This window comes from Molothrus aeneus, chromosome 2 (genome assembly GCF_037042795.1).
Source record: "Molothrus aeneus isolate 106 chromosome 2, BPBGC_Maene_1.0, whole genome shotgun sequence".
Lineage (NCBI taxonomy): Eukaryota > Metazoa > Chordata > Aves > Passeriformes > Icteridae > Molothrus > Molothrus aeneus.
Genome location: NC_089647.1, coordinates 75,841,024 through 75,866,812, shown reverse-complemented (window position 1 = coordinate 75,866,812; position 25,789 = coordinate 75,841,024). Strand labels below are relative to the sequence as shown.

At 38.9% G+C, this 25,789-nt stretch overlaps 1 protein-coding gene across 3 annotated transcripts in view; it reads left to right on the top strand.

Annotated features, from left to right (window-relative positions):
- Positions 1-23,280, top strand: part of ABCC4 (ATP binding cassette subfamily C member 4 (PEL blood group)) — a 141,813-nt gene extending 118,533 nt beyond the window's left edge. For all 3 annotated transcript variants that reach the window (XM_066571533.1, XM_066571532.1, XM_066571531.1), the window contains 2 exons: positions 13,970-14,104; positions 18,907-23,280. In XM_066571533.1, coding sequence (XP_066427630.1) covers positions 13,970-14,104; positions 18,907-19,014 — 243 coding nt within the window. In that variant the 3' untranslated portion in view covers positions 19,015-23,280. The remainder of the gene's footprint in view (positions 1-13,969; positions 14,105-18,906) is intronic.
- The last annotated feature ends 2,509 nt before the right edge of the window (positions 23,281-25,789 follow it).

Genomic DNA, 25,789 nt, shown 5'->3' with positions numbered 1-25,789 from the left:
AGTACTGGGAGCCTGTGAAGTCACACCTGTGGGGTTCTGGACTGTCAGCTGGGTTCAGCCGGGTGTATTTAATGCAGTCTCAGTGGGCCCAGGGAGGCAGGGACAGTAGCTGGTGTGGGGTGTGTGAGGAGGAGCTGGTGGAGGTTCTGGGGCAGGAGACATGGAGGTAAGGAGACAGCAGCTGCCCTGGGGCAAAGGTAGTGATGGACTAGACTGGTGAGGTAATGAACACGGTCAGCTTTCCAAAGCAAGGTTCAAACAGAGAAGATGGAGCACTACCAACACATCAACCTCTGCCATCTTCGCTCCCAACAGAGGAATTGTTACACTGTATCTGCCAGCTCGTCTGCTCCACGTTGCATTGTACACGGATAGAAATTAGGAAATACTTGCTGATTATTTTCATAAAGGCAGTGGTGTTCCCTGTGCTCTCAGAAAATCTACCTGGTTTGTGTCCTTGACATAATATGCAGCCTGCAGTTTTACAATTTCCTGCAATAAGAACATGAGCCCTTTGCAAGCATCTTCTTCACAGCTGGTTAATGAAATAACTGGCATAGAGGGCAAACTGTGTTCATAGGTGGAACTCGAATTTAACTGGACTTCAAGCAGAAATTAACTGTCACCTCTTGGTGGTAACCTTAAAAAATACCTCTCAACTTCTGTCTTATGAAAGGGAAGCATGATTGTTTCCTTCTTTTTTTTTTTTAACTGGATGCTTGAAACATTTAAAAATCTTTGAGTTACAGTGGTTGCTTGAACTACACAAAATTAAGCAATTCCATCTGCTAAGGTGAGTGGTGTTCTGAGGAATAGAATAGATTGTGAGCTCAGTGATTATAGTTTACTTACAAAGAGAGAAACCAGCAGAACTGCCATAAGTAGTCATGTAATTGCAAGCATTTAACGTATAATAAATAAATATTTTCTTCCCTACTGAATACCTCCCCACAAGTCTAATGGATATGTTGGTGTTTTCTACAACTGAAATGAACAAAAGATTTGTGAGGAAACAACTATGACGTAATTAATAGCTCTGTGTGTTTGTTAGCTGTCCAAAGGGATTTCTGTGGGTTTTGGTTCATTAACTACCATTAACATGTTAGGCACAGAATGCTCTCTCCACAAAGATGTTTTTCTAGCTTACCTTTAATGTCATGAAGTTGCAGTGAAAATGCAATGTTTTATTCACTTTTTATGCCAAAAATTGTTGGAGCAAAGCATAAAAATTACCCTTTCCCCTAAACTACTCAGGATAATTGCCAACTACATAGCTACTCTATTGCATTTTAAGTGTCCATACATTATTCTTACCCTTATGTTGTTTCAGTTTAGTCACTATTAAGATTTCTAGTTTCCTAATTTTCTAATAATCTTTAATGCTTTTGGCCTCGTTAGATTATTAAGAAAGAGATTTGCAAGATGCGTCTTCGAATCGGCAGTCCATAGTAACTTCTAATTATTTTTCGTCTTTTTGCATTGCTCCATTTTGATCTTACAGATTTCTGTAAACTGGGGGAGGGAGGAGGGTGAGAAGCCTGATAACAAAAAGAAGAAACTGACATGTAGCTTCGTAACAATCCTGTTTTCTTGACATCCCCACTCAGTTACTGATTCTGTTTAGTGGCAAATCAGAATTATCATCTCATACTTAGAATGATCAGAGTTACGTCAGGTGTGCTTCTCTTACACTTAATTACTTGGTTTACTTGGGCATGTAACTCCTAGTAGGAGCAAAGCAGAATTTTGGAAGAAAAACATGTTAAAAATGCCAAGAATAAGAATATTCCTCTAGAAGACTATTCATTAATAAGGGCTATTAATAAAGTCAGCATTAATGGAAAATTAATTATTTACTTCAATAACAAAAAAATTGAGAAGACTTAGCTAAAGAAAGCTTTCAGTGTGTTCTGTAATTTACTTAGTCAATGGTATGTTTTAGTCATTCACAAATTTAACTTGATGCAGATTCTTTTTCAAGAGGCAGAAATGCACAAAGTAAGTACCTGGTATTATTAAAAATCCTGGTTTTGTTTCTCTTTTAATTGAAACCTCTCGATGCAATAATGCCTTATTTATAAGCCATCCCAAATCTTTGTTGTTTGCTATCATGATAAGTTTTTTAGAAAGTGAAGGAAGAAGAACAAAGATAGAACCTGGCAGTCAAAATATTAACATTTGTCTTTTGACAAATAATGAGTAATTTATTTTTCAAACAAATTTTGGGCATACTTTTTCGGCTCTCTTAAATCAATCATGAATGTTCAAGCCCACTCCTGGACAAGTGGACATCACTTAGGGCTTTCCTCCCTTCCCATTGAGTCAGGTTGAAAGGAACCTCCTGCTCTAAGCAGGGTCAGCACTAATTTCACATCAGGTTGCTCAGGAATTTTTCCATTTGAGTCTTGAAAACTTTGAGAAATGGAGATTCCACAGTCTCTGGGCTACCTCCTCCAATGCTTAATTATCTTCATTGTTAAATCTTTTTTCTCCTTATATTCCAGTGAGAGTCTTTCTTCCTTTTATGGCAATTGTTTCTTGTTTTTCCCACTGTGTATCTCACTAAAGAGCCTTCTGTCTCCTCAGTAACTTCTTTGTAGATATGGGAAGGTTGCTGTTAAGTCCCCTGGAGCCATCAGTTCTCCAGGGTGAACACACCCTGCTCCATCAGCCTGTCCTCATAGGTGTTCCAGTTCACTGACCACCCTGGTAACCCTGTTTCAAGCTTGCTCAAATTTACCTTGCTTTTTCTTGTACTGGGGGGGTCAAAACTGTTCATCATGTCTTGAGTGTGTTGGCTGCAGCCTCCAGCTTGGCATTGTCTATAAGTTTTTTATTTAATTCCGTTTGATTACTGGTTAAAGCAGAACTTTACAAAAAGAAACTGTTCGCCTTTAGGGTTAATCCAGACATTAAAAAAAAATTAGAACAGAAAATAATTGTGAGAAAGTCATGAGAAAATGTCAAGTTGGATGAGTATGGAAATAGGAACTGAACGTGAACTGTTGCATGTCTGCTCACACCCGTCGTAATAACCGGTTCTATTTTAGAAGAGAAGAAAAGCCTACTCAGGGAGGGAGAAAAGGAAGAACAGAATATATTTTATACAACTGTAGACAAATCTGGCCTCAGGAGTTGTTTTAATTCTCGTTTGTTCCATTCCCAAAACCATACCTCTGCTTTCATAATCCAGGTCACGCCTTAAGAGTATTTCCATTATATCTGTCTTGGTGATAAACACATTTTATCAGAACTTCAAACGCTTGAGATCATTGAGGGAAGAGCTGTATTGTGTAACGTGATACTCTCTAACCCAATCGCCTCAATGAGTAATACTACATTGCACTTGCATAGGACCTTTCATCTGGAAATTGTAACGCTCTTTATAAACATTAATTAATTAAACTTCAAACACCTGGGTGAGATAGGGAAGTATCCATACAATCTTTGGAACCAAAGTTGGAAAGACTTGTTAAGTCAGCCCATCAAATAATACTACCATAAAATTATAATCCAGCGGTTTTCAAGCTCCTTTTTTTTCTTCCCTCTGTGCTGCTCCAGCACCTAATAGGGCACTTTCTCATTCCTTTTCCTTCATTATTTTGAGAAGCCAAGTTGTAACTCTTCCCATCAGATGCTAGAAGTACCCATTTTAGCTCTCTGGCACAGGTAGGCACTGTGCTGCCTGGCAGAAGGGGAGGGTAGGATGAAAGCTGCAGTTACCCCTTCTGTAATGGCTAATGCTGGCAGAAGCTCAGCTCAGGCTTGCTTCATTGGTCCCTCATTCCCTGTAGCTTCCCCACCACCTCAACAGCTGATTCCCTGTCCTGTCCTCACCATAGAGGGCAAAGGCCTTTTATGTAAACTACATCTGAAGCTTGTGGCAGCCGGTGGGCACCACTCCCAATACTTCCAGGGGGATCTTATAAAATCCCTGTCACCCATTCCTCCCCCTCCTCTTTGCTTCCTTCTCCAGGTTGAGAAATGCTTTTTAGAAACTCTGTTTTTACAGAGGGGAGAACAGAAGCATACAGAAATTGAGGCTCACCCAGGGATATAGTGGTTCAGTAGCAAATAAAGTATATGCATCTGGCAAGAACCTGATGGAGTTGTTTGCTGTATATACTATGCTGTGGCCTCTCCAGAGGAAAGCCACAGAGTCAAAACTTGTGCATTTTTCAATGACAAGGATGTTTCTCCAGAGAGTTTTCATATCAGTGCAATACTTCTTTGAAATGGAAACTCTTTATGCAAGCAGAACTTGATCTAGTAATTAAAAACTGTCATTCAAATAGGAAGTTTTTGATGAGAGAATCATGGGAAGAGATTTGATTTATTTATGGGAAAACCTGTTGTGGTTACATTCTGAAATGACTAATATGCAGGGTAACAATACAATGCACTTCACAGCCAGACCTGAGTTGGTTTTTTTGGTCAATAGAAAATGACTTCCCACGTCTTTCCGGTACTCCTCCCTCATTCGGTTATTCTCATTTTTCTGATGTCGTGTTTGCCATGGTGGAACATCTGGGCCTCATAAATCAGGAACTATGTTTCCTGTGCTGTAGATGTCTAACTTCAGCAGAGCAATCAGTCCACCAAGACTAAGTATAAACATCTTGGAATCAAAGAGAGAGAGGGAGATCCGGGCAGTGTGGTGTGTAGTGAAAAGGCCGTCACCTACAGCTATATAGAAAATGCTGAGCAGCAGACAAGGTCTGAGCCCTTGTCTCTCTCTCTCTGGAGTTCTGATGCCTGACCCAGTAGTGCAAATTAATATACTTCATCCATCCACCTGGAGATGAGTTAGTGGTGATAGACATCTAAGTGAATATGGTGGTGATGGTCATGCCGCCCTTCCTTACCATGGGGATAACAGCATTCTTCCAGAAAGTGCAGAAATCTGTGCTCTGTCTAAAGAGGTCTGGATGCAATGCTCTTCATTCCCAAAAAACGTTGTGTCCTCTGTGTACCCAGGGCAGCCAGGTTAAGCCCTTCCTTTGCTCTTCCTTGCACTTCCATTGCCAGAAGATCAAGAGTCATCAGAGGATAGCAAAAGGGAGTATGAATCTGCAGCCCAGTGAGAGGCAGAGCTCTTGTAGCAGTGGGGAAGCCCCATGTGTCCTGCTGATACCTTCATGTGAGCTTTCACTGCAGTGGCCCAGCTTCAGATGGAGATATGGAGAACACAGGAAAGTAGTGGTGGTACACTTAAATTAGTAATACTGAGTTAGTCAGGAAAGCTATGGTCTTCTTTAGGTGGCTTTCTTTTCCACTTATTTAAATATCACTGCTGGAAAATGAATGTGTTGTACAGGAAATCTCAACATTCTGTTTAGGGGGTATTATGTTAAGTCACTAGACACAGAACATGCAATCATGCAATCCTGGCTGTAGAACAGTTCTTTTTGAAAGCTGTGTCCCACCATTGGTGTTGACTCTCTGGTCTGCAGTGTGTTTGTGTCAGAGTGTTTCCTTGCTGGAGAGCTGCCCTGCTGTCAGACATTGGCCCTCAAGTGCTTGGGATGTCTAAGATAGGTCAATTGATGAGACCATAAATATTCCTGGAGCCTGGGATGATAGAATGTGAAAACTTATGAAAGTAAGAATTTTATGACTTCCTTCAAAATTCCAAAGCAGGACAACTGGATGGGTATAAAATGGGTGGTTTTTTTCATTCTGTAACAGAAAGGTGGAAGCGGATTTGACCTTCTATGAGCCCAGTATCTGGAGTGTAGTGAAATATTATTGGATATTATGCTTGTGCTATTGGAGTCTGTTCAGTTAAAGAATGTAAAAGAAGCTTAATGGATTATAGTAGCTAGAATGGATGCCAGATTTTTGCAGCTAAGCATCTAATTCTTCATAAAAACCTTAAAGTACCTTGTAGGTCTGAATCTAGTAATCTGCAGTAAAATTGCTACATTCATACTGGTGCACCTGCTGTCATTTTTCAGAAGGAACAAACACTAATAAAGCTCCTTTTTTGACTCAGCCTCTGTCTTGAAAATATGGACTAAGGAATTTTAGAACTAAATTCATTCTTGTTTTTATTCAACCTAAGAAAGATTCCCACTGAGTTCTGGGACCAAAGTCTCTTGAGTAAGGAAATGTGAAGACAAGAATATGAAGGGCACTCATAGAAGGAGACCTGCATGGAGAGCAGAGGGCCTGGAAACCATTAGGTTTCTCTTTTCTTTTGTTAACTCAAGACTTCCAGAGTTTCTGTAAGAGCTACGAATTTAGCAAATGATTTTTGAGAAATGGTCAGTTTTGATTCTGAACAAAGGCAGTTTCCAATGCTCCCAGATCTTCTGAAACTGGGTTGATGTTTACCAAACCAGAAGAGAAAACAAAATCCTTCCATTTTCTTTCTTGGAATTTATTGAATTCCACAATTATGAACAGTGAAGATGTTGCTTTCAAAGCTGAGTAATATATGCATCTTTACCCTTAAGAGAAGATTCTATATTGGTGTTTAGGCCAGGTTTTGTATGAGATAATGAGCTATGTGCCATGGTCCTGTATCAGAGCGAGTCTTGTCAGCTGAAATTGAGTGTCTTTGACAGTTGTGAATGTCATACCTGGCCTATCTGCCTCTAAAATCAAGTCAAAATCTCAAAGAGCTTGATAATACACCAGAATTCTTGATTCTCTTTGCCAGTTTTAAGCCACACTTCTCTAAAACATCAGCATCTTTAGTTCTTAAAAGCTGCTCCCCTTTCAAGAGGGCTGCCCAACAAGATTCTTCTTTTGCCTAAATAAAACAAGTAATTATTGAGGCAGTACTTCACATTCAAACAAAGAATTGGAATTTCTGCAGGAATTGAAGCCAATGTTTGATGAACTTTAATCTCTCATTCTGTCAGGCTTTTGTGTGTGAATGTGTTTCCATCAGTGTAAGAACAGGATGGTCATATCATGTTTCTTTAAAGACAATGTTATGGAATCTAGACTGTACTAGAAATACTAACACATCTTTAGAGAATGTTTTTTGCTTGCTCAGAAATACTGTATTACTGTTTAAAAGCAAATTAGCACAGGTCATGCTGGTGGCTGGTGCCCTGAGCAGAGAGTTTCTGATAAGGTGAAACTGTGCATGGCAGCTGAGCCACAAGTTCATTGTCATCAGAAACTGATAAAACCAGGAGACATGCTCAGTCATCTGCAACAATATTCCTTAACCTCTTGAAAAGTATAATATCCTTGTAGCTTATCTACCTTTCTAAGACCCTCAAAAGCCTTATTGAAGAGTGGTATTTTTTAAACTGAAATATCTCTCATACCACTTCAGGGCCACATTTGAGCCATTCTGCAATCCCAGTTGAGAAATGTGGCTTTGCAGTGGTGGAAGCAGTCATTACTGGTTGACCTAGGGGGAGGTTTGTCAGGACATAGGTGTTTTTGTCAGCTGCTCGTAAGCAGAGGCCTCTTCATAGCCTCTGAAGCAAGTGTTGGACTGACACTGGTATATCAGATGTTTGCAGGTGAGGAAACTCTGCCATACAAGAGACTGACTGCCGTACACATCTGCAGTGTGTGCTTGACAGAGTTCTTCAGTGAGACACAGAAGGAGTTCATATCGAGGGATCATCACTAGAATAATTCTCATTATTACATATGTCATTGGTATTTTTCCCCCACAACATTCCATCCAGCTTGCAGTGGCATGCCATTAGTTGGAGGAAAAGAAGGTAGATTTTTTAAATCTCTACAAAGAGCCTAAAGAGGACCTGTGTGAACCAATTTACCAGGCAGTGCTGCATGCTCAATTTACCCTAAGTTGCAGCCAAAGAATAATTTCAGTTTAGAGAAACCCACTTTTTCTGATTACAGAACAAGATGTCTAAAGTTGCCTTTTCTGAGAAGCAAGGACTGGGGAGGGGGGGGGGGGGGGTACCTGTCAAATCCTAATGACCAGTGGCAATTCTGGCATTGTTACAGCAAAGTTAAACTCTGCTGAGGTGAGTTATTTGGAAAATCTGAAAATAATAATTCAGATTATAAGAAGGTGAATTTCCAGGTCTACTCTGCTCTGTTAATGTACATGACGCATGAAAAATACATTATTTGACACCAAATTTGTCTGGAGTTACTGGTAGAATAATCTGTATAGGAGCCCTGAAGGAGCATGGGGAATGCTTTGAATAAACCTGAAGGCTTAAGAAAAATCAAAACAAAAAACCCAACAAAAATAACCAACCAAACCTCCACCACCAAAAAAAAAGAGGAAACTTTCAAAAGAAAAGAAAACAAAAAAACCCTTTTAAATGGTTTCTGAGTTATATTTGCAGCCTTCTGAATGTGCTTCGATGTTCACAAACATGTTTAGATAGGTTGATATTTATAAATGATTCCTCAGAGAAGTATGTGCATGTTTCTGCTCTGTTTTGACAAACCATGATGAGACAGAAGAGACAGAACATGCTTGCATCTGAACTTAATGCCAACTGGAGTACAGGCTGTTGACTCTTTCCCACGAAGCTATGTATTGTCTTGGGTGAATATATTTCTTATAATATGATGTAACCAGAAGCATCTCCTGAATATTCTCCTCTTCCCAGGACTTTATTGAAGATCATCTTGATGTATGCTCTCTGAGGAAAACATTGTTCCAAGTTGTACTCCTAGCAGAGTTTTGAACTTTAATAATGATTTTTTTTGTTTGGTGATGTCTTCTCCAAGTCTAAATTAAATCAGATGTATTCCCAAGGAGATAATTTCCTTGAATTATTTTCCTTTTGAATAGGAAATAAAAACATTTATGATCAACTCTTAAATGTCCCATTTCCCCTCTAGCTTAATGGTGAATATGAACGTGAATAAGAATACTAGTCATTCCTCAATAATAATTGAAATAAATTCTCATGCCCCCCTCCTCTGTTGCTGAACACTTCCAACCTTGGATTGTTTTTTTCCTCAGAATGTTTTATAACTATTGTTCTCTTGGTTTGTCTGCTTTTGTTGCTGAAAGTTAGAAAACACAGGATTTAGAACTTGTTTTTTTGTGTCTATGGATAGCTGTAAGTACATGGTGGTTGTTACAGCATTTTAGAAGACCCTTGTTCTTTCACTCTCTGTGGCCAATGACACTTCTTTTACATATATTAATCTGCAAAGAAGATTGTAAAATTCACTTACAAAATGAGTGTTGGCTTCTGCAAGGTCGTGTACAACAGAACAATATGGATTATTTGAGGAATCATCAAGGAGAAAAGGTGTTCTCCTGGCTCTGCTGCCTAGGTGTCTGCTGGAAACTCAACTATCTTGACGTAGTATCTTCATTGTTTATTGTTTTGTTTTTCTCTTTTCATGGTGAAATGGATTTCCTGACTCATTTTTCACCATTTTATGTTTTACTTTTTTGTCTTCCTTCCCCTGCTTTTTTGTCCTGGTTAATACATTAAATTACAAAGCTGTGGGATGGAAATACTGCAAAGCTTAGGGGTTTAAGGAGGGACCTAGGCAAAGTGGGGATAGATCCCCTGGTAGGTTACAGCTGAGGCAAAATGTAGTGCTCAAATCTTACCCAAATTTAGTTCACCAACATTTTTGTGGCATAGGCAAATACTCCTGTGCTAGTTAGAGTTAACATAAACACATTTAAATGGCTCACCATCTTCTCATGTTTGATATTGCAGGTCAAGTTCAAACACTTCTTTTCTGTTTCTCTGTCCTTCCCTGTCATATTTAATCATCCCCTTTCTGTGTTATTCTGTGCCCCAAAATTCAAACAAAGTGCTGTTCAAAACTATGTTGTCTTCCACCAATATGGCTCTTAATGTTCTGCAAAGATCACAACTCAGATGAGCAGTCACTGCCCCAGACTATTTAACCAGGATGAAACAGGAGTGAAATAGAATTAGATGGCATGTGAGGATTTTACTTAAGAATAATACATCATTTGAGCCCTGTTTGAACTTAAAATGTCTCTGTATTGCTGCTTGAGTAATGCTAATTTGGATAGCTGTAAGTGAAGATGTTTTCACCGTTCTCAGGGAGGTGAGCAAATTCCATTGAACAGCAATTTTCATGCATGTTTTCTTTTGTATGATTGCCAGCAGCCAATTTTGTAAATTTTGTACTGTTGGAATTACTCTTTCATATGAGAAAATCCTGTTGAAGCCATAAAGGTGGTACTACAAAGGCAAGAACAGTGCAGGAAAGGTAAAAGAAGCTGCCGTGCAAGAGGGTGGAGAATCTGGCCCTGGTTTACATGTGCCCACTTTGGGTTTATATAACTCTTTTGTGTTTGTTTTTATTTCACTCTGGGCTGTCTAAGTATTTCACAGGCAGTTAGCTCCCACTGAATGATCAAGTCTTTATTTCGTGTATTTTACAAAGATTCGTGGTGAGGAGCTGAAAAGTTGAGTGATTTGCACAAAACCCCTCTCTCAATATCTGCGCTGCAGTCTGTGATGAAATTCAAGTCTGATTCAGAGTCAAGTGCTCCTGTGTGTGTCCTCCACAATCTCCCAGCGATCTGATTTCGCCAGCTACAAGCTTCTCTGGCTCTCCTGTATCGAGTTCCACTGGTACAACTGCCTTGGGATGCATCTGGGTTCGATTCTCTTGTATTGTGCAGTGATAAGCATTGCAAGTTGATCGGAAAATATGTGGCTGGTAAACACCAGATTCCACCTTTCCTGAATGATTAGCTGGCTTTTTGAAGTCCTAATGATTTTAATTTGGCTTGGAGTCAGTGAGTAAGAGTATGCAAAGCCTTAGCCAAAGTACCTATTTATTTATGTAAATCTTATCAGCACACATTTCTTCAAAGAAGAGTACCTATCTCTTTGTCTAAGTGCTTTTTAATAAATATATAAATATATATATGTATAACTACCAAGTAAACCAGCTTAAATTTTCTCCATTGTCTCATGGATGACAGCACTTAGTAGAAAGTGGTTTTCCGTGGTGAACGGGGTTTATAGTGTTCCTGACTTGTAGGAATGATATTGTCTGTTCGGTTTCATTCTTCATTTTTCATTTCAGATTTTTTTTAAAAAGTAACACAGCTTATTTTTCTATGGCTGTTCTGTCTATCTTTATAATGCGAGTTTGGGTTTCATTCCCAAAGAAAGGCTATGAGTTGGTTAATGATTTGTTTAAAATGTGGATGGAGTTTCTCTGGACAGAAATTGCTCACTCTATCTGTTCATGTTCTGGACTTGACTGTTTAAAACTTGGCAAGGAAGAATAATTTTTTTCCTTTCCCCCAGTTTTCTGGAGGGGAAGGATTGTCTATGCTTGTGGTTGTTTCAGGTATTTGCAAAATGAATATTAAAATTGCAATACTGCAGTAATATTAGTTTTAAAACCCTCTACTTGTCTATTGCAGTTCTTTACTAGTAAGAGACACATTTAATGAAGATGATTTTTGTTTCCTTTCTTAAGAAGTGATTGCATATTCTAGTGCTGTGCTGAGAAAAGCTTTACTTAAAGGCGACACAGATACTCTATGCTGTAGCACCCTGATTTAAATGTTGATTTGGATACCATAATTTATTGCATTTTTAAGGAAGCTGTCCTTAACTGTGACACACAGTGACTTAAAAATGGTTGTGATAAAAACTATATTTATAATTAATCATTAAATGTTCAGGGTAAATTGGATAGGATTAAGTACACTGAAAAGTCAGCATGTGTGCAATTATAGTAGGTGAAATACTCCATGTATTAAATGACTGTATGTTGTGCTGTGCAATATTACTAGTATTTAAGATTTTTCTATGAGCACTTTCTTCAGCTGCGATTCCAAACCATACTGGAAATAACTTGCAGAGGAAATTCATAATATAGGCTGGGTTCTCTAAGTTAAGAGCTTTTGAAAATAGCAAATATATTCTTGTAGGTTTCTGTGCATACAGTTTATAAAATTAGATGTAATTATGCAGCTGTTTGTTGTCTGAGTTATTTTCCATTCAAATGCCATGCACTTAATTGAACCGGAAGGGAAGGGAAGGAGTGGGTCCCTTTTCCTTGGTGCTGGGTCTCTGGTGTCAAACAAGTTGACAGTGATCTTGGCACTGCAGGATTTTCACACTAGCGCAGGCAAAGGAGTCAGCTCAGCTGTGCCCCTTCCCTGTGGGCTTTGTCATTTACTGGGGTCCAGGCTGCTTGGAGATCTGCCAGGCCGTTGGCCACGAGGATGTTTGGTTCTCTGGAGCTGCACAGGCAAAGGACACGTTTGAAAGTTTCCTCAAAGGACTCTGAATTTATCTGCTGGCTTGTTGGAGGTTCTTCTTTCAAACAGAAGTTTGCACGCTATTTTTGTTACTTTGGAAGTTGTCCTCACAATACCTTTTATTAATTTCTTTTCTGAAATCAACAGCTCCATTTCTTTAGATCTTTCTTTTTTTTCTCACAAGAATGTACACGACAATTATGGCTTGAGTTATGAGTCCTTGAAGTCCTTTTGTTGTGGCAATATCTTTGTCAATAGCACGCCTGTGCATTCAGTTTTTTTATTTATATAAGAGCAAAAATATTTTTTGAATTGTTTTCTCACATGAATTCTTTCCCTTTTTTTTAAAACTCCATTACTCCTACTCATGGCGTAAAGTACTGAACTTGCAGACTAAAACCCAAATCTCTTTCTTGAGTCAATACCATTAATTTATAAGCCAGTTAAGTATTTGAGTGCATTGCATTTGTCAATATTGGCTTTTCCCTGCTATTGTGTTTCTCATTCTCTTAGGTTAGCTAGGTGTATCTGAACCCCTGGTCTATTCTTATCTGCACATTTTTGTGTCATTTGCAGGTTTGTCACTTCTCTGACACCTCCTTTTTCTGATGATTAACATAAGTAGCTACCACCTATGCCAGAACAATATGCTTCCCACCAGTTCCTACCTGTTCAGCTTTCTACAAAGAAAGCTGCACTGTTTAATTCAAATCTCTTGTTTTCTGTCCAGGTTTTTGAAAAGCTTTGTTCTTTGTAGCATGGTTATTTAGTTACACCAGGTATCTTTCTGGAAATCCACATAAACCATTTTTCCTTTAGTTTTCTTCTGGAGCATTAAAAATTTTATCAGATTTGTGATTGCTAAAACTATGGAGAATGAATTCTACCTGTGCTCTGTGTGTCTTCTTTCATTTTAATGACTGTTTCAATTAATTTGGTGTCTTACATCAAAATATATATGCTAGTCTAAAATTTCCTTGAATTAATCCTGTAAAGGCTTTTTAAAATGTAAGTTCAATGTTTGCTGCCATGCAGTCCTTAAATGAAGTCACTAGTCTGAGAACAGTTTCATAGAGGTTCAATCAGCATATTCTTAATATTTTCCTATATTTTTGACTGTATATTCTCTGTGGATTATTGACTTCATGCTTATTTAATTTCTCTGTTGTTCTTTCTTTCTTCCTTCCTCTCTTTTTGGGTACATGTATCCATGGTGGCATCTGATCTTTTCTTTACGTGCAAAGAATAGGGTCAGGTTTAAATATCTTTCTAATCCATAGTTGGCAAAAACTGATGCAAGAAATTGTTTATCTTTTCAGCAACACCCTAATTTTCTTTAATTACACCTTCACCTCTAATTCAAAAGACCTACTTATTCTCCCTTTACCGTCTTGGTGGTTATTGTGTGGTTTTTACCCACAGCTGTTTACTTCAGAGCCCATTTTGGACCTCTTTGTTTCCTTCTTACACAATGAATCTTATAATCTGCTTTGTTGGCTGCACAAACATTGTATTTCCATATTCTGCATAACTTCATGTTGGATTCGTATAGGTGGAATGGCTGTAGGGCACTCTAAAATTGTACAACAAGTCTGTAAACTGAGAAAGTGCTATACTGGTTTGAAGAGGACAGAATTCATTTTCAGGGTACAAAATTCATCTTAGCACTAAAAATGCATACGTTTCCCCCTTGCCTGTAGTTGCCTACATTTGGTTTCTAGTCTCTAACATTTAGTTTCTAATGTTTTTATGTTAATACATTGGTTTCTGCTGATTTAACAGGTTTTAGATGCGGGAAGACTGAAAGAATACGGTGAGCCTTACATTTTGCTGCAAGAACAAGACAGCTTGTTTTACAAAATGGTGCAACAAGTGGGCAAGACTGAAGCGGCTGCTCTGATTGAAACAGCAAAACGGGTAATTTTAGAAGAAGAGATAATTAAGTTTGTCTCCGCAGTTTGTTTATCTCAAGTTAGCATATTCAGTGTTGCAGTAAGCCTTCCACTAAAGGATCTGTCAGTTTTGCAAGGCAAAGCCATAATTTTCAGTGGGATATACACAGACTTCCAAATGATACGTGTATTTATATACCCCAAGTTGAAAGACTGGATTTCTTGCATCCTTTTGTGTGTACACAAAACAGTAAGTGTAAATAATATAGGACATACTCACTTGTGCTGGGCATTGATCTTAACTCGCTGTGAAAAGCACATTAGGGCTGCAGAATCAAACATTTATATGTTATGTCTCTGTTTTTTAAAGGGTCCATCAGATTTTAGTTGGGGCTCAGTGCCTGTGACCATGCTGTGGTCCTGAGGGTTTGATCACATTCCTTCTGTTGTGCCTTCCCTTACTTCCTTCTTGTACCCTGGCTCTCTGTTCTGCACCAAAAATGAGCAGGGCTCAGCTAAGAAACAGCTGTTGAATGTTTTGTCACCTCCTTGTTCCCTGCAAGGCTCTGTGCCTGATTGTGAACTGTTCAAATCCTACTCAGAGTACAGAATTATTAATGTAATTGTGAGCATTCCTCTGGCAATCAGTGTTTTAAGAGACATCAATGGATTCGTTTTCACAATATGCCTGTGAGGTGAGCCTATATCATCTCCAATTCTCAGATGGAAAGCTGAAGCAGAGATAAGAAGATAAAAGAATGACCTGTGATTGAGGATCTCTTTGACTAGCTTTGGCTTGCTTTCTTTTTTCTTCATAATTAACCACACAGGACGTCCAAGGCAAGACTTAATTCCCTCAGTGCCAACAAAGTTTCAGCATTGCTCCAGCTGAGACTGGCAGTGCTCAGTTTGGCAGCAACTTGCTTGGAACCCATGTAACCGTGCTTTCAGCGTGTGAGTAAGGCACTGGTAACCTAAGAGAGCCTTTTACAGGAGAGAGGCAAAGCTCTTTACCCTTTATGCTTTCCTTTCCTCAAGTTGCTGGATGTGTGGGGCAGAGCTAGAGGAACACAAAGTCTAAACTGTTACCTGGGGAAACAAAAGACCAGTAGACAGGGAACAACACACAAAGACAGGAAACAAAATGGCAGGTGTTTGACTATTTTCCAGTAAAAAAATAGATGCATTTCCAGCAAGTTGAAAAAAAAAAAAAAAAGAAAAGTAGTGCAGTCATGGAGGCTGTGTACTCACGTCTGGATGCTCTTTTACTGGACTTTTTGAAGATCAGGGAAGAGATTTCTGTGTCTGTTCATATTCTCAGATTTTATTTTTTAAAGGGTTTTTCAAGTAAAGCACTGTAGCTAGGAGCATACACCATAAATTCTTGAGTGGTACAAATTGCAAAACTGAGGAAGGAGTTTTGTCTTGAACTAAGCTGTGTTACAAGTTCTGCTGTCCTCTTCCATTGCTGCAGTGTAGCTTCATTTATTTTCTTATTAGAAGGGAATGGGTTAGCCATGTTTTCTGTGGTATGAGCATGACAATCTGGAGGTTATATAAATGATATTTAAAAGGGTAGCTTCAAATTCGTGTGACCATTGTTTGTCTGTAAAGTGAAGGCCAGCTTTCTAAGGCTTGTTCCTTGGAAAGACAAGAGGTGAGGCTGTCCAGCTGTCATCTGTAGAAATTTAGATATGTCATGCTGTCATTCCTTCCTTCCCTGGAGCCCTCCCCAATTGCACAATTGCATTCAAAGATGATTCAAAATATATAAAAATAATTGCCTGATGTTACTTGCCCATATAGTCATCTGCAGTTACCACATCAATGTTATGTGATTTTGTACAGGAAGGGAAGAGATCCAGGAACCAGTCTCTGCTGAAATGTGGTTTGATGAAAAAGTTTGCTAACTCCCAGGCTAGAAGGCAGATACAAGCTTTAGCATCTGCCAAGAATGCAAAGCATGGTGCTTATCCACACTCGGACCAAAAATATGGGAATCAAGAGACTGTATCTCCAGTCAGCAGCTACCCAGAAGCAGAGTTACAGCTCCTTCTGTTTGAAGGACTTGGACAATTCAGGGGTTTTGTTATTGCTGTCCCTTGTGCTTCATGCATACTTGCAGAGAAGTCGCTTAGTCAGAAGAGCTGATTCCGATGGCTTTTCTTTTTACACTACTGAGTCTGCTGCATGTATTGCTGTTGGTTTCCCACATTCCTACTGTGGTTACTAAGAACATTTTTTTTTTTGTTTTTATGAAGAACAGCTTTCTTTCTGTTTTTGGAAAACAGCATGCTGCACATAAAAAGAAATGGTAATATGACATACATACATACTTTTCAAAAAGCATTGCAGTGGGTTGCTAAGGAAAATGGTTTGGAATGTGGCTATGCTTTGGCAATGATTATTTGATTTACTGGATTTTGGACCTGAATCTTGATTCATTTCAGTTTGGACCTGTACAATACAAACTTGTACCAAGATGATCTTTCAGTAACCTGAAACTTCAAATGCATTTTCTGGAAAAGTACTGCTTTTGCATATATCCTTTAACTGCAAATTAAGAGGTAGTACACATCTTAAATTGGGAAGACTAACTTGGACATATTTAAGAAACATAATTTTTAAAAAAAATTCTCGTGGGCCTCTTAGTGAAGCATTGCAAGACTGAGCTATTGCTGGAATCTTAGCTCAGGTTTCCAGATTGATCCAGTTGCTATTGTATGGCTCACTTGGTATCCCCATTTTTTGTGCAGATGTCAAAGAGAACAACACAGGCACAACTCAAATTGGATACTGCTGAGTGTGCATTAAACAGCCCATGAGCCTGATGGCAACTGAGTTATGCTTGACATTGTGAGATTGTTTTTATCTTTTCTCAGTTTACAAGAAGCTGCTAGGAGAAAATCCTGTGGGAAAGAGAAATAATTGTCAAGCAGTGAAAAAAGGAAAAAAATAAAAGTGCTCAATTATTCAGATAAACAGAAGTTAGTGTGTTCTCCCTGCTCTTGGCAGTGTTGAGAGAGGCTTTTCTGCAAGCTTTGGTGGCATCAGGATTGGGATGGGTTTCTGTCAGTCAGGTTTCAGTACTTTGAGGGAAAAATAAGAGTTGTTTTATTTTACTTTAAAGCTATGACAGATGTGTAAATATTAAAATACTAGGTGTTATCTCACCTCAGTGATTACTTTTAAAAAGGTTGTAGCTCTGTTGGCACTGGAAGAAACTTGTATAAAGACTTGGGCATTTAATATCTTGAGGGATTGGGCTCAGGGGAAGAATTGCAATGAGACAGTTGAAAGGCAGCTGCCATTTCATTACATTTCTAGTAATGTGCCAAGGTTTTCTGTTAGCTTTCCATTAAAAAAAAATCACATTCAAAAGCTGCATTAAAAGTATGCCAAAGTTTTGTGTTTTAAAGCAGGAACGGGGTGAGAATACCGAGGCTGCCGTCTGCAGCCTGTGTGCAGTCAGCAGCCTCATTAACTTCCCTCTGTTGCATCCGATTGTGACGGGTTACTGAGGAATGTCTCTTAACAGGACTCCCAATTCTTCTGTTGATTCAAATCAGACTTTAATATTCTTTGAAACTTGTAAAATGCATATACCCTGCATTAGTGAGTGCACAAAAGATGACAGGGACATTTTTGTAGAATGACTATTTCTTTTTTATCCCATGTGTCTTATATGTATATTCATTTATATGAAAAGGATGTTATTATCAAACAAACTGAACTTTGTTGACAAGACTCTTAAATATAAACTGCAGAAATGTTTCATAAGCTGTACTCAAAGCAGTCTGACTATGAGACCTAACTCGTGACACGTGTCAGCTTCAGAAAGATAGTGTATTTTCTGTTTTTAAAGACTCAAACAAAACTTTTCACATTCTTCTTTGAAAAAAAAAATTGCATTTGAAGTCCTTTTTCACCCAACACATTTTTAGATAAGAGCACACAAGTCTTGACATTATTTCATTTTGTTATGCGCATCTGTCAAGGAACAGAGATATGATACAGCTGCTAAAAACTGATGATTGTGGAACAGTGAAACTTGACAGCATTTCATTTCCTTTATGTTCTGATTATACATTTATCAGGAAACCTGTATCTCTTCTAGTTGAGCTAGAAATTGGTAGAATTCAGGAACTCAAAGGCTTGGCAAAGAACTGTCCTATTATTTGGTATCATCTTACGTTTTAGAGAAGTTGCTTGGTTGAGTCATTGTTAAAGCTTTTGCTTCTTCTTTCATTATTGTGGTTCGCTATCCAGAGATCACATTTCTATAGGCCCTATAACTGCTCTGCAGCACAAATTAAAGGCTGGGATATTTCATACATATACTTCAAAGTTTGAATGGTTGTCAATCACAGTTTGTAAAATATAGGGATTACAACCTGATTTTAACATCCAAATCCATTGTGTTCATTTTATGTGTGAAAATGAGAAACCCTTGTGCAGACGCAAGATTTCACAGCTTCTTTGTCATCCTGTTTTTAATTTATCTCCATGTTTTGAGCTAGTGAAATGATTTTACTTATCAGTTTAATGTAAAGTGATAAAACATATCTATTCATCTGAATTAACAAAATTTGAGGGATCGACAGGTTGTGTGAGATTTCTCGCACATTTTGTTTCAGTGCAAGTTCATATAGTAAATTTACTAATTTTTCAGTGACATACATTAACTGAATGCCACTAACCTGAAGTTCCTGTTGTGATTCCTTAAGGATATATATTTATCTCTACTATATTTATCTCCAGAAATATTGTTTGAAGCTAAATGGACTTTGGTACGTAATTACTCATGGAATCTAATATTTTTCCTAGGTATACTTCAGTAAGAATTACCCAGAAGTTGTTCAGAATGGTCAGCTTGCCACAGACTCCTCCTTGGATCCTTCCTCAGGATTATGCATAACTGAAACTGCACTGTGATTCCTCATTGCCTTAACTGTTCTCTGCAGAATGTAAACCTGAGATCATCTAAACTTGGCGTCAACGGGAGAGGAAAGGGAGGGGGGCAATTCTTTGCACTGGACATCCTTCCTATTTAATACTGAGAAGAAAATTTATATTGTCCCTGTTTCTTTCATTTCAGTGCAATATGTTTTTCTTTCCAGCTAATTATGTTTGTATTGCTAAGGAAATCAGGCAGATTCAGTTTTTATTTGAAAGTTATGTGGTAGAGATCTCTTTTATTTAAACAGGTGCAGGACACCTAACAGGTCTAGTGTGCATATTTGGAGCTTAGTAAAATAATTGGAATGTGTCCTTCTTTTTTCCTTTAGAAATATTTTGAGAGCAAGCAAAACCAAATTTTTTTCAGTGTCTCTTTACCATGACAGCTCTGTCTGAACAGCAGATTTGGTAGTGTGCAACTCACTTGTCTAGAGGAGCTGTCTTTCTACCTGTGACAAGTACCTATGCAGGCTGGTAGGAAAAAAACTTGAAGAAGCCAAAACCACTTTTTCATTTTGATAGAAGAGTACTATATACTTTTTTTAATAAACAGTTCAAATAATGCTGTTCAAGATGAATGTAAATATTAGTTTTATTTTGCTAAAATCCAAATGCTGAAAAATCAGTCTCAATCTTCTCTACTTCAGAAGAAAATTGCCACATTTGCACTGAAGAAATATTTAAATAATTTAACATACATTCCTCTTTTTACCCAGGTTATCAAAGAAAAAAAGGTATTAAAATAACTTGAGGAACTGTTTGAATGACATGTCATTATACCTAAATACTGTGGAGTACAAAGTTATCTTCAACACAACACATTGAAATGTATACATTATTTGCATTTATTGTGCCTTAATATTTGTGCCTTCAAGCCAAAGCTGTAACTGCAGGGTACACAACAAATTCATTAGATATACGTTAAAATATGTAACTTTAGTTTTGCATCAGGGGTTCTGTTGAACTTCAGCTGTATGAAGTTACCATCCTGCCAGAATAAGTAGGAAAATACAACCTGTAGTTTCAAATGGCAGTTGCTGATAGAGAGGAGTGCAGTGAGAGAGGGGTTCAATATTCATAAGTTATGTCCTGATTCGGCAAAGCACTTCAACACAAAGGCACTATTCCCATGCTTGAAAAATAAACCAAGCAAGTGCTGTGTTGCTTTAGGTCTTTTCAAATCTGAAAAAATTTGAGCTATTCTTTGAGGTCCAGTAGAAAATACATCTATTCATCTTGCTGTTTAAAGGCCACAGGAGAGACTAAAAGGCAACAGATTTCTTCAGAAAATGGAAAATACTGTGCTTTTCTAAAAATACTGAAGATGCTTGCTATTACCTTTGTAATGCCGAACAAGTGTTAGTTACCCAGTGTTCATCCAGTGATCCAAAAGTAAGGCAAACACCAGTGTTTCTCATTTCAAGCAGTTCTACTAGAATGCAATTTAGTCAGATACAAAGTTACTTCTTACTGAGGAGTAAATTGAGGCCAAAGCCTGTGCCTCAGCACAACCACTCATCTTGGACATCTTCCAGCTCAGAGCCAGCCCGATGGTGAGAGGCAGAGTCCCTGTTCCCCTGTTACAGCATCCTTCCTGCACTGGGGCTTGCTGTCCTGCTGTGAGATCCCATGAGACAGGGAATTGTGTCTGCAGTGCCACCAGCCAGCTTTCTGAGGGACAGGGGCTTTTGGAGCTTGTGGAGCAAACATCAGGCATCTGTGTGTGCTGGTAACATCCTCTCAACATGCTTAAAAATCATTAGGGGGGAGTCACAAAATGAGATGCTTTTGCCCCTAGCCTTTTTTGTCAAGTCCTAACACTTCTCCTGCAGTGTGTAGCACCTTACACTGGAACAAGTTCCACTGAGATCCATGGAACTGAACTTCACACAGTGATGTGCAGCAGGAGGCTTGTGCTACCAGCCACCAAACCACGTGTCACAAATGTGCTCATGTGTGCAGTGCTTATGGCAGATCCTTCTGAGAACACACCAGCCACATCCACTTTCTGTATGGCTTGGCCCTTCTCTGAGCTGCTGCAGTCCACTTACACAGTGTCCTAGCCCACAGTTATCATCCTGTGCGTTCTGTGGCTGTTTTCTTTTTCATTAAAGTTGTCTGAAATAAGGATAGGGCTGTTCTGCAGCTGAGTGAGAGTAGTGGTTGCGTTGCACAGGTATGTGAAGTTGTAAAGTTTAAATGTGTAAAGTCATGCTAGATAATTCTAGGGGATTGTGTAGTGTAAAGAAAGTTCAACCTCATGGCCTTGTCCACAACTGCCTTTTTGACAAGGATCCGTGGATCCATGTCCAAGCTCTGCTCAAGCTTTGCCATGGAAAACCTCATTTGAGTGGTGCAAAACACAGCTATGTTGAGCTGATCAGGAAGGTAGTGCACTTCATCGAGTTGGGAGTTTGAACTCCTTTGTTTATCTTCTTTTTTGAGAAGTGTGAATATATTCAGAGTCTGTGTTTTACAATATGGAATTCTTATTATTGTTAAACACTTAGTTCTTATAGAAGAAGAAATGTGATGTATAATACAGAGTCTTTTAAATACTATAAGAGAATAGTAAGTTCTCCTGGCCATACATACCTTATTTTATATTTTTTTGTCAGACCCAAGGAGATCTGCACACGTAAACCAAGGGTATAATTACAGTTTTAGTTCATTTCAGCTCTGAAATGAATCTATGGTAAGTTATATTTCAGAGCAGAACTCCAAAACGCTGGCTGCTGCAGACTCACTCGTATGAGACCCTGACTGATGTGGCTATCAGTCTATAAGCTAGAATTAATTTGATCCTGTAGCTTTTTGAATGTGCACAAAAATGTTAGGTATCTCTGAAAATGCTGATTCTGCTTCTCTACGTGTTTTGGCAGGACACTACTTGCTGTAGGTATCAAATATAAGACAAAACAAATTTCTTCCAAAATCACACTTGAAACCCATAAATTGCTGAGTAGAAAAACTGATAGCAAGTCATTCATGTCTGTCATTATTTCATCTTTTTGGTTTAAAGCAGCAGAAATATTTTATTCAGGAAACTGGTTTTGCTGGTATTGTTGATAGCTGTTTTGTTCAGATGTTGATTAGGACCGACTGACCCATTTCATTTTAATTGTATAAAAAAGGTGCAGTGGACCTGAATGGCAGAACTCAAATCAGGGAAAGAAAAAGGCCTTCATGTGGTGAAAGTCTTGGTCTGTTAAATGAATACATTATCTTTCCAACAAGGTGTTTTATGTTTCCTTACAAAGAAAAATTTAAATAGTTTTAAGCTTCCATTTTGAAAAATGTTGTGCTTTATTTGAAAATAGCAAAGCAGGTTACTCTAAGTTGCATACCTTACTGGGGATCTTGGAAAAAGAATTCAGTCTCCTGAGTTATTCAAGCCTTTAAAATATTTCTTCGCCATGAGGTGCCTTAAAGTATTCCAGAGTCTTATTTCTAATAAATATAATTTTATACAGTTATTCTAAAAATCATCAGTTACAAAACTCTTGTTTCTTAGGTGTAAAAATCTAGGAACAGCCTCTATTTCTGATCCAGAGAATTGTTTTTCATACATTTGTTTTGGTGTGTCTTTGCTCCACCCCTTCTCCAAAGACCGCTGTGAGCCGACAGAGCATGTTGGCATTTCCAAAGCCACAGTTTGCCAGGATAGACTATTTCATGTTTTACTTATTTGCTTGTTTTAAGGACAAAAATTCTCTTCAGTAAACTGCACCATGTGCCAGATGGGCATAATCTTCTGTGATACCATTTGTACTGCCCTTTGGAAGAGGGAGAACTTTCTGGCCAGCCTCAATAATGCTGTTTGCTTAAGTAATGTTGATGGTTTTTTTTTAGCCTTCCCAATACACATGTGAAATAAGATTGCAAAAAAAATCATCAGAAATGCTGCTCTTTTTTTGTTGTTTAGCTGACCCTTTGAAATATCTCAAAATATTCAAAATTTGCCTCTTTTTTTTTTTTTTTGGAGGGGGGAAGAAAGAATTGAAATCACTTCTTCCTTGTGATGGTGATGAGCATGACAGTTTTGCAGAAGATGTGGCTTTCTGTGTATGTTTTACACTGTGTAACAGCACGCTGCTTTTTCATCATTTTAACTCTGGTTTTGTTTTGGTTTGGTTCTTGCATTTGTTGTAATAATTTGATTTTGGCATTACTATGGAATGGTTTCTTTTGTGGACGTTCATGTGACAACTGCTGTCATACAATAAAAGGCATTTCTCAGAAGCCTGTCTTAAGTCTGTTGTCATTGCAAATATGTGGCTGAAGGCAGAAGTTATGGGCTGAGCTAAGTCAGGACATGTCTGACATCTCAAAACACCTCTCGGTGCCATCAAAAGCCCCAAGAGCTGAAAATGCACTTGGAGCTACAAAACACAGTAATACATGCCAGCTTGGTTTTACCAGTTTTCTCCAGTCTGAGATCTCTCAGATCACATTACCAAGATTTTAGCTTTAATTGCTGAAAAGTATTGCACATAGATTTTAAAAAACTGTGATGGAAGAACCCCTGAGGTTGCACCAGTGCAGACTGGGTATGGTCTCTGCCCAAAGCAGCTGGCAAGCTCAGTGGGCTGGACAGTGGAAATGTGGAAGGTCAGTGGGCAGAAGTGAGGTGGGTTAACAGCATTACCTCTCAGTCCTGTGCTTCTGTCTGATGAGCTTGTTGCTTAATTTAGCAAGACACTCAGAAACTGCTTTTTCTGAATACCATGCAAAACTCTTCCCTAGGTCTTCCAACTGTCTCAAGTACTTCACTGCTATTTTGATGCAGGATTTTTAGTACTGGATGAATTGTGCATTTGTCAATAGTCCCTCAGTGTAGCAAGTTGCAGGACCTGGTACAATATGAATTGTCATCTCTCCTCTTCTACCATGGAATATGCGTTAAGAATTTCTCATATTTCTACCAAAAGTCTACCTCACAACCACCATGCAGCTTAGTTGCCTCTAAGTGAATTAGGCTTGGTTTGTCACAGCACAAGTCGCCTGTGGGATGTGCAATGTCCATCTGGAGCTATATCCTCCCAGAGCAAGCACTTGCCAAATGTGCGTGCTGCTGTGTTAATACAGAAGTTCTCTTTTAGAAGTGGAAGAGGGAGATTTGTTGCCTTGCCTGAAAGAGAGCTGCTGATAAGTAACAAAGCCAAAGATGATTTTTAGGAATCTGCTCACAAACAAGCATGAATTTCATAAACTCCATGTTTAAAGCTGGTTCTTAATTTGGAGCAATATTAATGTAGAGAGAATCAGGGCCATACTCTGATGTATGAAATCGAGTTTCCACTGTCTGCACCTTGGCACCACCGAACTCCCAAACTGGCCTGGAATCAATAGCTTCATCTGTTTTGAGATACAAAATTCCCTATGGATCTTAGCCATGGATCCAGCACATGCTGGAAAGTACAATAACCTTGAGGAGAAACTGGAGGTAGTCCCACTACCATTCAGGAGCCAGGGCACATCTGGCTTTTAAGTTGCTGGGCTCAACATGGATATTGGTTGCTTTCTTCAAACACATGAGTTAAAAGCTGCACCCGAGCTCTTGTCCCTCTCCTGCATGGGATACCTTGGCTTTTTAGAACATACTTTTGAGCGCTATAGGTTTTCCTTAGGCTGAGTTGCTTGGATCTTCCCATCTAGTGCATAACCAAAACTTAATATTGAGGATCTTTTTGATGGGAATGTTCACCATGAGTGAATGACATGAGGCATTTTTCACACCAGGACAAAGAAGAAGCCTAGATTCAAGTCCAAGTTCCAGGGAGTAATTATGCATTTTATTTGATTGTAGAAACAACAGGAGGAGCTGGGGCTTCTACTCCATTCTGTCAGCATAGCTGGGATGTTGTTGGGCAGCATTTGCTCATGTTCACTCCTGCTCTCTGGCCCCAGTGGGGCCGTGGTGGTCCAGGCTGCAGCTGCCACCACACAGGTCTGACAGGTCTGCCCTTTGCAGTCAGGGCTCCAGCTGCTGGGCAGCTCTGCCAAGGCAAACTCACCTCTCCTGCCTCCCCAAGGACGCTGCTGCCCTGAGCGCCATCGCTACCATGTGGAGCTCTGCTCCAAGATGGGATGCTCTCTGTGCCCAGCTGTTCCTGCTGCAGCTGCTCCTCCTCCAATATACGGGCAGAGAAGTCTCCCTATAGACCAAGCTGTTCTTAGAAGCAATAAAGCTCCTAACAGAAGGGCTCTGGAATACTAGCTGAAATTTCTGCATCCACTATACCCAGAGAAACAGCTCCCAGTTTATGCAGTGTAAATCACTGTGCTGCATCCAAGGGAATGTGTATCTTCTGCTCACAGTAACATCTGAATGTGATGCCTGAAGTATGGCTGATGGACTGTGGTCGAGCTGGTCAGGCACATGAGACTTGCAAAGAGCTATGGTGCTTTTTTTTTTTCCCCCTCTCTTTCTGCCTTTCTTTTTTTCAGTTCTGGATATGCTATGAGGAATTAAAGTGAAACAGTGAAAAATTAAACAGTGAAAAATAGTTCCCTTAGTTTAATTCCAGTAAGCTTTGTATCTCACAGTTCAAGCACAGATAGCAAATAAAGGAAGGAGTTATTTATTCTGTGTATTCTGAAGAAAGTCAGTCTTGCTAGTGTTCATGCCAGCTGACCTTCTTTATGGAGCTCTCTGTTTTCTTGGAAAGGACCATAATTATCTTATGGCATTAAATTGAGTTTGGTGGCAAGTGCAGCCTCATATTTATTAGTCAAAGTTTCACTGTCA